This window comes from Neolamprologus brichardi, chromosome 2, assembly GCF_056152115.1.
Source record: "Neolamprologus brichardi isolate AB-2024 chromosome 2, ASM5615211v1, whole genome shotgun sequence".
Taxonomy (NCBI): Eukaryota; Metazoa; Chordata; class Actinopteri; order Cichliformes; family Cichlidae; genus Neolamprologus; species Neolamprologus brichardi.
In genome coordinates this window covers 20934361-20948942 of record NC_142105.1, presented here as the reverse complement: position 1 = coordinate 20948942, position 14582 = coordinate 20934361, and the positions used below count along the sequence as shown (strand labels likewise).

The window sequence follows — 14582 nt, the reverse complement described above, 5'->3', positions numbered from 1 at the left end:
TCAGTTCACACGCAGCCCACAGACCACTGACCGTCCAACCACAGCGGCCAATGTTTCCTGTAAGATCTGCAGCACATAGCAGGAACAAGTCGCCATGGTGCTTTTCACAGCCTTTTTTATTTTTTCCTGAGCAGACAACTGTGCGGCTCATTCTCATGGGCAATCGCTGCCAAGAACAGGTCGCTGATTATGCCTCGTGTTCAGCATTGGAGACGGTGTGGATTCAGTGAAAACTGGTTTAACTGTGCTCGTGGGCATTTTCTGACAGTCCGGTAGCACCGATGTCAATGAACAGCTGCCAGGGTGTAAAGAGGGGGGCATGCATTAGCAGACGTTTGAACCTACCCAATGAATGGACACCAGCTAAACACTAAGATGACAAAGAGTTAGACTGGGATGAGTTGTTATGTAAAAAAAAAAAAAAAAAACAAACATTGTGAATTGTAATCTCACAGCGGCGCAGAGTAAACTAACGTGACATAGCTGGCTATGATCGACACAGATCATTATTCTATTCATGGAAATCTCTTCAAACGATAACACTGACAAACAGAAACATGCAAGAGGTGTGAGGGACTGTAGGTGAGCATCAGAAAACAAAGCCCCACCAAAATGATTTTAATGTGCAAAAGTATTTGTCTTAGAAATTGAGTCAGAGAGGTGAAAAAAAAAATCGCCTCTGTGGACATGGAATTAAATCCCTTTTCTGATTTGAGTTAGCTTTATTGTCTGGAAGCAGGAAACTGACTTTCGCGTCTCCCTGTCATAAAAACTGTATCTGTTAAGTGTGTTGCTGGTCTAATTCTTATTATTTAAAGTGATATGTTGGCCAAGAAATGTTAAAAAAAAAAAGTTTGCTGCCCACCATACAAAAGGCATAAAAGGAATCAAGGCTAGCTTCAGCATCCATGATATAGACAGACATAAACACAGTGACAAGTTGGCCAGCTATTTATATAAAGCAATTAATATAGAAATATCAATGGCACATGTATCAATTTTTCTTTTTTTAAAATCACCCAGTTAAGCCTGTAGTGTTTAGTAAATTAGCTCTACGTTACTTTACAGCTTCAACATTCCACGGAATGTAGCACTATCTCCACAAAAGATCACCCAGTTCATCATCAACGCCATGTAAAAACTAAGACTTGCAGGTCTCCTGGTGGGTCAGCCCAGGCACTCAAAGGCACCACGACTTTGGTGGTAGATGGGCCAGAGTTAGGTGTCACCACCTACACAGACTCAAACTTTACAGTAACTGTTATCAGTGCAGACAACACACCATATCTACTTTTGAAAAAAAAAAAAAAAAACAAGAAAAAGAAGTGGAAAAAATGGCTTGTGTCAAGAGTGACTTGTTTTACACCTGACACACTTGACCGCTACTTGACCATCAGCATGCATAATCGCAGGTTCGTAGCATTATGCAAACCTGCTGCTATCTCAATGCCATCATTTCACTGAAAAAGAAAAAAACAGCAGCTTTTATTCAAGTTGCTGCCATGTGATAGTATAAATTACTGGATTATTCGCCAGTGCTAAATAGGGATCTTAGTAAATTCTTTAATAGTACAAACTTAGTTATAGTCAATAGCGTAGATGCAGTTAACATGCAGGCATTACAAATAGTGTTGTGCAGCACAAGACAATCACTGTGAATTTTCCCCAAAAAATATTTTGGCACATGAACTTTCACCCTCTGGAGGTTCATAGTCTTGCAAAAAATATCTCTACAAATTAAGTGCCGATTGCTGTTTATGCTTATTTCAGCTCTCTTCTTTCTGAATGCAACAAGTGCAGCTGAAGTAGACCATATATGCACGTTTAACAGTTGGGCTGATGCTATTGCATGATTTTCTAAATGTAACAACTGGAGTGAAACAGTGACACCCAGTGTTAGTTTTCTGCAATGTTATCGATTTCCCCACAATTCATGATCAATCTTTGGTCAACCCTGTAGTTGTCACTGGTACAGCACGTACAGTGTGTGTGCAGAAGAATATTCTGGTGTAAGAAATATATGAAACACTCAAAACAGCAAAAACCTGACTCTGACCAACTGGATTGTGTGATAAAAATCACAAGCTTTTAGCTAGCAGCCAGGTGATCTGGCCTTCAGTTGTGACTCGAGCACAGTCCATAGAAACGATACAGGATAGTCCCAAACCCAACCCTGAAACTCAAAATGTGTTGTGTGTGCATTTGTTTGATTTCACTTCTTTTTTAATGTGTTGTGCATAATATTGGTGTCAGTTAGCCGTGGTCTCAGTACCACTGTGCTGGAGGGTCTAGCTCTGAGAGAAGTACTCAAGGACAAGGCGGAGGTGTCCCAGGCGATCTTTGAGAGAGTTCAGGGACAGGACGGTGGTCTGATAGGCGGGGTCCAGCTGGAGGACAGACAGCAGCCACCAGCACCATCCTGGACCATTAGGCGAAGCCTAAAAGAGAAAGTTTAGCCTCTGTAATCATGAAAATACATTAAGTGCCAAACCAGTCCAATAACCCTGTGATGCTAATGAAAACTTAAATTCTCTCAACCGACAATCGTCAATCCAATAATCGACGATGGGCGATACATTCGAGCCTGTGCAGACTTTTTGACAGGCGCAGCAATGTAATCAGGCACAGACTGATTTGCGCGTTTACAACTCAGAAGTCCAAACATGAACGAACTAATTTCCCCCAAAAATTAGGGCTGTCGGCGTTAATGCGGTCATCACAATTAACTCATTTGGATCACAGAATGAACAAACTTTGGACAAACTGCCCGAAATCCGTTGACAGAGACATTTCAGGGATTTTGAGTCAGTCTGTGCTCCAGATGGGTTAATTGTTAATCGTGTTAGTCGTGATGACGGCGCGTTAACGCTGACAGCCCATTTGGGATGAAAAAGGGTAAACCTAAGGATGTAACCAAAGGGGTGTGCCACTTGTGCAGACGTATAGTACGAGGAAAGTACTCCAACACGACTTGAGCGTGTACGTGTCCGCCATGCGGCTGAGTATGCTAGGCTAGGCTATCACCAGCTTCTGCAGCTCCATCAACAAGCATTTGGGCGCACTCTGAGGAGGGTGCATTTGCTCGCAGATGAAACAAGGTGCTGTTAAAACAACGCTATTACTTTTTTTTCTGTTGACTTTTCTATTAGCTGCATCATTATTAGCAAACGTACCCACTGGCAAATAAATGAATAAATCACCCTTGTAAAAACGATCAAAAAAGATAGTCGATAAAAGCGATGGTCGATATATTCGTCCAATCGCCCAAACCTAAGTGTAACTGAATAATACTCTGGATAATTCTCTGTTCCACTACCATAAAATCATTTAAAGAGACTGAAAGCCATTCTTTAAAGAAACACTACTCAAAACCAACATCTGAATATAAAATTTGGACGTAGCTGCAATTACATAATCTCACTGGTCAATGACGTGCTGAGGCAAAACCTCAGTGTTTTTGCTATTGCTATTATAACTTAAACATTACTATTACATACTAATACGGCGCATGAAAACATTTACAAAGACATCGATCAGAATACTTAAGAAAAAAAATGAATCTTTTAGATTTTTTTTGCACTCATGATAACACTGGTCACTATTTGACATTTAAAAGGGTAAAAGCAGTGGCTTCTGAGCAGAGTGAGGGAAATGAGTTTTACAAAGGTTAACAGAGCAAACATCACACTTAAAGCACAAACCTGAATATTGTCCTCCTTATCCGGCATGGCACCATACTGTCTGTTAATCTGTTCGCGGATGCGGCTGCCGAGTCGCTGGTACCAGTCCTGGGCCTGCTGGTACACGCTGTCGTGCAGACGCTGCAGAAGCTCCAACTCACTGCCATCAACCTAAGAGAAAGAGGACGCAACGATATTAACAATCACAAAGAGAGAGACAGAGAGAGAAATGCTGCTGTTTGTAATCTCAGAAACCCTCACCTTGATGTCCTCTAGGTACTCTATATCAGCGGTGTGGTAACCATCCCTTTGGCCTCTTTTCAGTACCTTGAATCTGCTCCCACCAATTGTTTCCACATAAGAACGTCCATCAGGCAAGAGCTCCAGATCGAGAATCTCCAGCATACAGCCATAATCTGCAAATCTGACGCACAAGAGATAAAAAGCAGTCTTTGGGTTCGACATATTAAAATACATCTTAACGCAATAATTAGAAAATTATGCAGGAAGAATATGAGGGGGTTGGAGTAAAGCTTATTTTGAGATAGTAATGTACATAAACTAGTTTTGTTTTGTGCGTTTTCAAGGCATTATTAGCTTGAAGGAACACAAGAACGTAACTGGAAACCATGTCAACCTGTGACACAAAGATGAGGATAACTTAAAAATGATTAAGGTCATCAAAGTCCCACCATGACTGCTGTCTCCCTACAAGAACATGGTATCAAGGTTATTATCGTTAACGAAAACTAACGAAATAACGAAAACTAGAAGTGAAAAAACATTTTCGTTAACGGAAATAAAAATAAAAACAAAAAAAGGAAAACTAACTAAAACTATAATGAGTGTTCACAAAACTAACTAAAAGTAACTGAATTTATAGCAAAAATGTGTTTAGTTTTCATTGATGTGTGCGTGTCATACAATAGTCAAGGGTGAAAATGAAGTTTAGTTTCCAGATTTTTTTCTTGCTGTCTAATTATGCCAGCAGGTGGCAAGTACGTTAGTCGAGTCGTCTGTGTTGCTGCTCCGTCCACGCGCAGAATCATGTCAGGAAAAGTCGAGAGCCAGAGTCCAATTTGGGATTACTTTGAATATGACTGTGTTTTGGATAAAGCAAGTGTCTTGTAGTGGAAAGAGACAAATTATGAGGGACATTTCTAAAGGGAAAAAAATCCCACAAACCTTAAAGTGCACTTGAAAAGCTCACACAAGAAGGCTAACCTAGCTTACCTTGAGAAGGTAAGGGAGCACACTCAACCCTCATCCCCAGAAAACAGAAGCTAACCCCAGGCAAGGCAGCGTGATGCATCCCGAGACAACAGGACGGGGATATCTACATAACTGTGTGAGTCAATTGCCTTCAAAAAATGTATCAATTCACTTGAACCAAAATTACGAACACCCGGTGCTGCGAGAGTTAATAGTCTCATTGGGGCCAAGATATACATTTTATAGTTGCCTGGTATTAATGGTTGTGCATCTGCCTTTATTTATTTATTTATTTATTTAAAGAACCCATAGGTGGGAATGTGAGTTGTCTGTCTCTGCGTGTTAGCCCTGCGACAGACAGGCGACCTGTCCAGGGTGCAGGGTATGGTAGCTGGAATAGCAACATACCCAAGGATGAGCAGAAGAGAATGACTGATATGATGAAACTGGGATTTTGTTACACTTAATTATTGCAAACACAACTAAAACTATAACTGAAACTAATCAAAACTAAACTGAAACTAAGGATTTTCAAAAAAATAAAAACTAAACTAAACTAGCAAACAATTGGTAAAAACTAATTAAAACTGATATAAAATTGAAAACCTGAAGTCAAAACTAAATAAAAATAAAAACTAATGAAAATTGCAAAACTATTAAAACCCTGCATGGTATACCCAGCACAGACTGTATATATACACATATTGGATGGATGAAATTAGTTAGATTAGATTAGTTTCTGGACCACATTTTAAAGCCTCAACATTAGTGTCTATGGTCTCTGGATACTGACTTGCTTTTTGGGGCCAAGAGTCCAGTGGCCACTCAAGGAACTACAGATTTTTTTTTCCAGTCTGTGCTGGCTTTATTTTTCAGCCCTGGAGGTTGTAGCGTGATCTTTAAAGGCACGCTATTCAGAAGCAGATGAAAATGCACAGCAGATCTCATGGCAAACCTGTGACCATGTTGTTATTTTCCCATCCCCTCGGGGTCACAGATCAGTGATTTAAACTTTGCCCCTGCGCTGTCTACTTGCGCTGCCCTGCTGACATTCCCATCAGGTTCCACCTAGCCTGTTGTGAGCTTCACAGTCGGGAAAATGTCAAACCCAAAATCTCTCTACACACACAGACAGCCTAGAGAAAATAATCTTCAATTTCTATACACATGCAATCATATAGGCCACTGTTCTCATCCCATCATCGTCATCATAATTTGATGTACAGTATGCTACGTGTGGAAATAGGTAAAAGATTCTGTTGCATACCCTCTGCCATGCTCGTAGCTGCACATGCCAAACTTCTTGGTGCCGGTTTCCATGCAGCGGCGCATCATCAGCCGATAGCGAGGCTCAAACACATGCAGTGGACAGGGCACTCCAGGGTAGGCCACAGTGCAGACAAATATAGGGATGTCCTTAGTGAGACTAGAAGAAAGAGAAAAGACCACAACTGTAAGGACAACAGGCTATTTTGTGACAAAACAATCTATTAAAGTCGCGACATTAATTAGGTGTAGACTGTGTCGGTGAAGCGCCTACTTTGACAGTTCAGCCATCTCGGCATCGTGGACCTGTTTCCTCTCAGCCAACTGGGGGGCAAAAAGTCGGGTCATGATGTCCTGGAGCAGAACTGTGGGGTTGTACTTCCTGTTTCTGAAGTACTGGAAATGAGAAGAAAGAAAAGATACTACAGTACTGCAAAAAATAAACAAAAAAACCCCCTGCAACCATTAAAAAAATTATACTTTGCACTGTTGTGCTCCATCATTAATGTGAGTGTCAGGGTGCTCATAGATATATATTTGTCTGTGACTGATTTGTCTGTGTTTGATTACGAATACTCCAGTGGCAGTAGTCCAGCAATGGAAGTATGAAATGCAGTGGTGCAAGTATGCATATAATATGCAAATACGCAAATTAGAAGCACAAGTAATTTCTACTGAAGCCACCCTTAAAATATTGATTTTTTTTTTTAAATATAGTACATTTTTAAAGTCTTGTCTCAGCTGTATATACAGCTACTGTCGAAAAATATAACTGTGCTGATATAACTGTGTGATTACTTCATTTTGGCTATTTTACTTCGCCTAGCTGGAAACATGTCCTATAGGTATCATCTCATCATCCCATTTACTAAAATCAACTTGAATCCGTGCTGGATGTCTTCAGTTTCAGTGTTATTTCTCCGTAGTCCCGCATATAGCGACTGATATGAGTGTTGTTCAAAAATTCCCTGAAGTTTTTCATCTTGGGCTAACAGACCAGCTGCGCCATATCCTCTAAGTGTCTTTTTCTTATGGTCTGTTAGTATTTGTGCTAAAACTTTCCTTTTTTTCCTTTTTTACTTCAGCCACAGTTAGCTTTATTAGGTTAAAATATATTCAGCAAAGCTGCTATTTATTTCAGCCCACTTTTAAAGCATGATCACCCCTGTGGAAAAACTTTGGAAAGTGTGCCTTTTCTTCCTTCCTTTCAGATACTATTGTTTCAGTGTCTTCAGCCAGACCTTCTCTTTCCTTTGTTTGAATGGTACAGATTTAAATGTGTTTCCTTATAAACAGTGAAATGGGGATAAAAGAGTGTGATAGCATGTTGTATGTTGCAGATTGCAGGTAGCAAGCCAGAGCCCACTGGTTTAGAATGATTCAGATTGACTGACACATACACAGTATTAAGAATTAAATTGGCCAACATAAATCCAACATTGATTTTGAGTGTGCTTAGTTTTCTTGCACAGAACAAGAACATTTCTATTAGAAAATGAGGCCCAGTATCTTTGCACACATTGTCACAAAAGTAGAGCATTGAAAAGATTCATGTCAGAGTGCCTGAGCTAAATCTGGCGCCTGAAGACCGCAATGTGGTAGCATTAACAAAGCTTTTATAATAATAAAAGTACTTTTTTACTTCAAGTGGAGCTGTTTGGCCTTCTTCCCATTGGGTTTAAATGCACTCAGTCTAGTTACCTCTTGCAGCGGCTGTTTGCAGAGTGGACAGCGGAGGTTGTGGTCTAGGCTCCTCTCGATGCAGTTTTTGCAGAATGTGTGCCCACAAGGAGTTGTGACTGGCTCAAAAAATAACCTTTAGAGGACAGACATAACACATTAGGCTGTTTATGCTATGTATGATTTAGCTGTTAAATCTGGTGAGTGCTGGCATGTGTGCTAAACACTAACCAGACAAAGCAAGGAAAGCGAGACCAGCCAGATATATGACCCCGTTACAAACAGCGGTGCATTATTGATTGCAGCGAGCAGTCCAACACACTCACCTAATGCAGAGAGGGCACTCAAAGTCCGACACGGTGAGAATAACCATGCCGTTCTCTCTCTCGTGATAACTTTCACCTAAGACTGAAAGAGAAAAGACACAAAAACAGATTCCCTTGAAACGTTTGCAGTGAGTTTAACCTTTCGGAAAACAAGTCCCGATCATCGTGTAGTTTCAAACCATCTGCTGGGTGGCGGGGGTGGAGAAAGCTGTTTGCAGTTGCAAAAGACAAAAATGACTCCTACTGGGCACGCCGATGTTGAAGATGAGAGTCAAATCATAATGAATGCGAGCACCGATATATTGACTTACACTTGCCGTGCAAGTCTTCTTTCCTCGTCATCATCTCTTCATCCTCGTCAGCAGCGGGGAGGAAGGAAACCGCTTGGCAGAGGCTGAGGCAGCATTCAGTACCCGTGTCGTGCTTCACCTTGGAGAAAGCAGATATTAGGTTTTATCTGTTAGGATTTAGTTTTAAGTGCATAAGCTTCCCCACACTCACCTCATGGGAGGACCTTAAAACAGAGGAAATTCCAGGACTACGGCCATCTATTTGCAAATTCTGACACTCCTCGTGGTTTTTTTAGTCTGTTTTTCTTAATCTTTAAAACACATTTTCTAACTACATATGAAATGTTTACCTGATGTGTATCTCTCCTCCCTTTTCCTTCTCCCTTATCTCCATGAGGATGTTTGAAGCCTTCAGCATGAACCGGCCCCTGCGAGCTGCCGAGGGTTGTGATGGGGCAGGGCTCTTTTAGGTACTCGGACACTGCCTGCAAAATGCAGGGCATCTCCTCTGGCACTTCCACTCCCTCTGCCTCCAGGATCTGCCATAATAATAGAATAAGAATAAAATCGATATAAAAAGAAAATGTGCCATGATACCTCACTGTCATCACAGTGAAGCTAGTTCAGTCTTCTTGCAGTAAAACCTAAGTGAAGAAATGCAAATAAAGCTAAAATGAGGGTGTGAACATTCATTTTAAGTATTTTTACAAATATTTTATGGTAGGTACACTAGAATAAAGGGGTAAAATGTAAGTACTTCACCTGCACCATAATACAGCCTGTACAAGTGCCATATTCCTTAAATTTCACAAAGTTTCTATGAAATTATGCCCAGCTTAACATGTATTTACAATATAATTATTTCTTTGTTTCCTGTAAAAAAAAAAATGACTACAAATTTATTCTATCGTGCATAACTTTAAGTATTTGTAGGTAAATACAACCATATTGTAATTTCAAATAAAAAACATTGAAATTCCATTAAATTACAGGGGAATTGTGCCTGTAATAATGGATTATATTATACAGTGCTATCATGTATATTTATTTATTTATTTATCTATTCATTCATTCAGTTGTTTGATTTAAACACACACACACACACACACACACACACAGAGAGAGAGAGAAACAAACTAAATCTAAACTGATTTGGAAGTTCAAACTTTAAAATGAGCTCTCTAATAACTGATTGCATCTGTTATTAGAGGTAAGTTTGCCTTCTGAACATATGACCCATGGTGTGACCTAGAATTTAAAATAAAATCATACATTCACACATATCAAAAATTTAGGTCAGATCCTAAAACATCTCTTAAGATCACCTGTTCTTTAAATGATTTGCGCAACTCTGCGCAGAATGCTATTGCAGGTGCTGCTTTAACCTTCTATGACTCCAGCCTTTCATTTAGCAGTGTCTATGTCTGTGCTACATCCTGTTATACATAAGGAATCACACATGCTCTTCAACTTGAATTACATTACATTTCTCATGATGAGTTCTTGGGAGGTTTAACAGACCTTCTTAATCTGGCTCTTTGCGGGAACAAAATCAGCTTGAAGTTTTAGGCAACGGTGGAAGTGGATGAGGGCTTCTTTCTGCTGACCCATTTCCAACAGTACATTCCCTTTATGAAAGGAGCCCTGCACAAACAGAATGATGCAATCAGCACATTGGTGTCTGTTTAAGCAAAGACCTCCAGAGCATTTAAACAAAAACTCTACATGAAGTATGTTGCAGAATTACAGATTTTTTTTTCTGCACCAGAGGCGGAGTCAGTCAAACTGTAAAATGATGGTGTTGCGGAACATTTCCTGTAAAATAACATCTCTGGATATTCAGTTCAATTCAGTTTTAACTATAGAAATATAACTATCACAATGACAAGGTGCTTTCTATTGTAAGGTAACGACCCTAATATTAGAAAGAAACGCCAGCAATAAGACAAGCACCAGCTTAGGCCTATTACAGTTTAACTAAGGGAGCGTTCAGGGTCAGCTGATCCAGCCCTAACTATATGCTTTATCAAAAAGGAAAGTTCTATGCCTAATCTGAAAAGCAGAGACCATGTCTGTCTCTCAAATCCAAACTGGGAGCTGGTTCTACAGAAGATGGGTCTGAAAGCTGAAGGCTCTGCCTCCCAGTAATCCTAGGAAGTACAAGAAAGCCAGCAGTCTGAGAGCAAAGAGCTCTAATGGGTTGATATGGTACTATGAGGTCGTTAAGATAAGATGGGGCCTAATTATTCAACGTTTTGTAAGTGAGGAGAAGGATTTAATTAATGATATTTAATTATGAATTAACATTGATGCAATGAAAATAACTTAATATGGGAGAAAATTGCTCTCTTTCTAGTCCCCGTCAGTACTCAGAATTTTGAATCAACTGAAAACTTTTCCGGGAATTTTTAGAACAACCTGATACTAATAATGAATAGTGCAGCCTAGAAGTAATAAATGCATGAACTAGTTTTTCAGCAGAGGTGAGAAAGGATGTTTCTAATTTTAGAGATATTGTGCAAATGAATGGAGACAGTCCTTGTTTAGTATGTGTGCTGAAGGACATATCCTGGTCATAAACAATTCCAAGGTTCCTCATGGTGCTACTAAAGGCCAGGTAATGCCACCCAGAGTAAGCATCTTGTTAGAAACTATGTTTCTAGGATTTCTAGGGCCGAGTACAATAACCTCAGCTTTGTGTAAATTTAGATATAAAAACAGAAACAATGCAATAATGGACTCAGTACAGTATGTTTTTCTGCATTAGCAGTGAGTCACCCACTGGCACGGAGTGATTAAATGACATTATGACACAAGTAGCTGTTTGCATAACATTGTGAATGACATAACATAAAAAAAAAAGCAGGGGAAATTGCTTCAAATGTATCAGGTCGACATGTTAAGGCAAATTATGAAATGAGGTAACACCTTCTTCCTGCAGTTACGGTTGTGCCATAACATGCATGTTACAAAACCAAGCCGACAGTGGGAGGGTGTGCGGGTTCAAATTCGGCAAACCTTCCCACACCAGAGTGCTATAAATGTGGCACTGTTAATGTTCCCTACAACAGATCAGCTTTTGTTGTCCGGACAAAAGAACCACACAGACAGCAAAGGCACACTGCGTCTGGCTGGCTCCGCTCCGTTCTCACCTCTGTCCAGCTGGGGCGAAGGCAGCAGAGGTAGTCGAGGTCCGTCAGAGCGTCGGAGAAACGCCTCAGGCCCAAGTTCGCTTCGGCCCTGAACACCTTCAAACTCTGGTCGTCTGGGACTAGAGGAAGTGAGAAAAGGTGAGATAGGTGAGGGATGATGGTGTGTGGAGCTTTTGAGGAGAAGTGGCCAAAATGTAAACAATCCAAACATTCAAATGAGGAAACACGCACCAGCTAGTAACAGGCCCACATAACAAGTAGTTCTGCTTTCTGGAGCATGGAGGAAATCGATCCAAGAACTTATGATGCGCCGCCTTAAGGAAATAATTGCTTTTGGCACCACTACTGACCATATAAAACAAACAATGCAATTAAATGCCACTCCTCAATCACTGACATAAAACACACATGGGCACACTATATAAAGATAATTAATATTTGATCGAGCCCCTCCACCCCCCTGGCGCCGACAGCATCTGCACCTTCTGCTTCACATATGTGCACAGTCCTATTCCAGTCCATTCAAGACTTTCTAGCTTCAGCTGACACACTAGTGTGCATTCTAGGTTCCTGGTGACATTGTTACCTAAAGCTGTTTGACTAGTCATTACAAAAGAACGGGCAAGGTCATGCACATAGGCATTTGCAAACACAAAGTCAGTTCTTGGTAATGATCCTCTGAAACAACAAGTGAAAGTGAACAGGTGCCATGAGAAATCATCAAAAGAAAAGAGAAAGAAGAAGAAGGGGAAAAAAACTAGTTCACAAATCTGCAGGGAGCTCGTTACACAAGAGCCCGCAATGCTGGAGCAAGGTAGGTAGAAGTATTTAACTGGATTGGCAGAGGAGGCGAACATGAAGGTTAATTCAACTGATTCCCCATAGCACAAACACTCTCATGATCCCCTGGGCGCCCGCTGACTTGATCGACACATCTAAGGCAGGAGCAGACCCTTTTACTTCCTTGTGGCTGCATGAACCAAAAAAGAAAATAAAAATAAAAAAAACAACCGCACATGCAAAAGACGCCGAAGGTAAGCAGTTGCACAGATAACAGCTTGCAAGGCTGCAGTTCTTTAGTTTTTAAAATATTACAAAACATCTTTAAATTTCCCTCCTCCTGCAGAGGTGCATAAAAGAAGCAACACACACCGACTGAGTCTGTGCCAGATACGTTTATCCAATCGACATCTCACCTTATGTCATAATGCTTAACTGCGTAATACGAGACAGATGTTTCTTCCACTGCATCTTGCTTATTCAGCACAAATCACAAATTACTTTGTTGTTTCAATCAAATGGTTTAATATGTTTGATCATTTTTTATTCTCTATTAACCTTCTTAATAACCCGGGTACTTGGCTTTTAGGGGGGCTGCACCATCACTGGACACCAGCAAAGAGTATGTGCAGTGCGTAAAAGTGGAAGAAAAGGAGCAAAAAGAGTAATTTGATTCCACGGAAAATAATAATAGTATTTATAAATCAAACAAACACTTAAAAAGAAAGAAAGAAAGAAAACACACACGCACACTTCTGTGTGCCTGCACTTGTCAAGACCTCTCATGTGTGTCACTTACCTAAGTTCAGCCCCTCGTTCGCTAAGCGTAACGCTTCCGCGAACTCGGTGGCTTTGAGTTTCTCCTGAATTTGGCACTTCATCCCCTTCTCTTCGGGCCAGCACTTTTCCACGACGCCGATGAGCAAGACGTTGTTCTTCGTGTTTTTCACCTCCTTTTGTTTTAGCCTCTCTTTGCACAGCGGACATTTGGAAGGCAGGTAGCCCCCGACGCACCTCCGGCAGAACGTGTGGCCGCACGACACGGTCACCGGCTCGCACATCAGACAGAGGCAAAGGGGACACTCCAGCATTTCCATTGTATTTTTTTTTTTTAAAAACTGGTTATGTCACTAGTACAGTGTCCCACGGGAAGAACTGTCGCTTTGTTCGTCAAAGCACTGCAGATAGACGGTTTGGCGGTACTGTTACTGCAAGGACCCTTTAAATTACATGCTGGCAGCTGGCGATGCACTAATAATAGTGTCACACATCTGCCTAAAGCACACCTCTTTCTGTCCGGCTGCAAAACTGAGTCCTCATACGCTCACCTGGCAAATTTTCTTTTCGTGTTCAAAACATTCAGTGACATTGTTCGTTTTCTGCCCTAACTTAGTCTTTGTATTGGGACAAATGCCATGTTCCCTTTTCAATAAAGACTCTCGGCTCCCAGTCCAATGCGCCGGTTTCCTCGACGCTCCAAAAGTCCAAACACGCCGCACGACCGAGGTCGGTAAATCCGCACATTAATGTTATTTCTCTTTAGTAATCCGAGTCCGCTATTAACCCCTGTAGCCTACTTCTCCGCGGCCACGAAGCTAGGTGACTGTGTAACACCATTGCGTTACATAAATAAAGATCACGTGACGCAGCAGCGAGCAATCCGATTGGGTGAAGTGAATGGCTTTCCACCCTGTTGTGAAACCCAACGATGCCGAGTTTCATAACATAATTCCTTCGACTACGCTTCCTATTATTTTCATCTGTACATTTAAACTACCCCAGGGCACGAGTTGATGGTATAGTGTGAGTAGGGGAAAAATTGTGGATATGATAAATCCAAGGGTGGAGAAAATTATGGAAACTACCTTGCCTCAAAGCAGGGAATTCCAGCTAAGGGTAATAACTTCCGAGGGGGTGCGGTGAAAGGATCAGTGCATATTACCTGGTTCTGTCCATCCTGTTTGTCGTTTAAATCAAAAGGTCAACACAAACACAGCTTAACGTCTATGCACAGCTAAAAATGCGCATACAGTTTGTGCCATTACATCATTACATAAAATGCAGTGTGCTGCAGAGCATTTACTGTAGGTCAATGAAATAAAGCTGGAATTTGCAACTGGCCAAATACACATACTCTTTATGTCTCAGAGCGACACACATCATGACTCCTGCCTGCTTCAAAAACAGCATACTTTT

At 41.0% G+C, this 14582-nt stretch overlaps 1 protein-coding gene across 1 annotated transcript; it reads right to left on the bottom strand.

Annotated features, from left to right (window-relative positions):
* Positions 1-693: 693 nt before the first annotated feature.
* Positions 694-14008, bottom strand: lonrf4 (LON peptidase N-terminal domain and ring finger 4). Its single transcript, XM_006781723.2, has 12 exons — positions 13186-14008; positions 11607-11725; positions 9976-10098; positions 8805-8993; positions 8476-8593; positions 8165-8246; positions 7860-7974; positions 6433-6554; positions 6160-6318; positions 3942-4104; positions 3702-3851; positions 694-2438 (listed from the first exon to the last, which is right to left on the bottom strand). Exons 1-12 carry the CDS (start codon positions 13481-13483, stop codon positions 2289-2291), a joined length of 1788 nt encoding a protein of 595 aa, XP_006781786.1. The 5' UTR covers positions 13484-14008; the 3' UTR covers positions 694-2288.
* Positions 14009-14582: the final 574 nt, after the last annotated feature.

Excerpts from the sequence above, each read along its gene's own strand:
- lonrf4 (XM_006781723.2), bottom strand. The coding sequence starts at position 13,483 with ATGGAAATGCTGGAGTGTCCCCTTTGCCTCTGTCTGATGTGCGAGCCG. Across the intron at positions 6,555-7,859 it reads GCAAACAGCCGCTGCAAGAG|TACTTCAGAAACAGGAAGTA; the intron begins GTAACTAGACTG and ends TCTCATTTCCAG. Across the intron at positions 6,319-6,432 it reads GAGATGGCTGAACTGTCAAA|TCTCACTAAGGACATCCCTA; the intron begins GTAGGCGCTTCA and ends TCTTTCTTCTAG.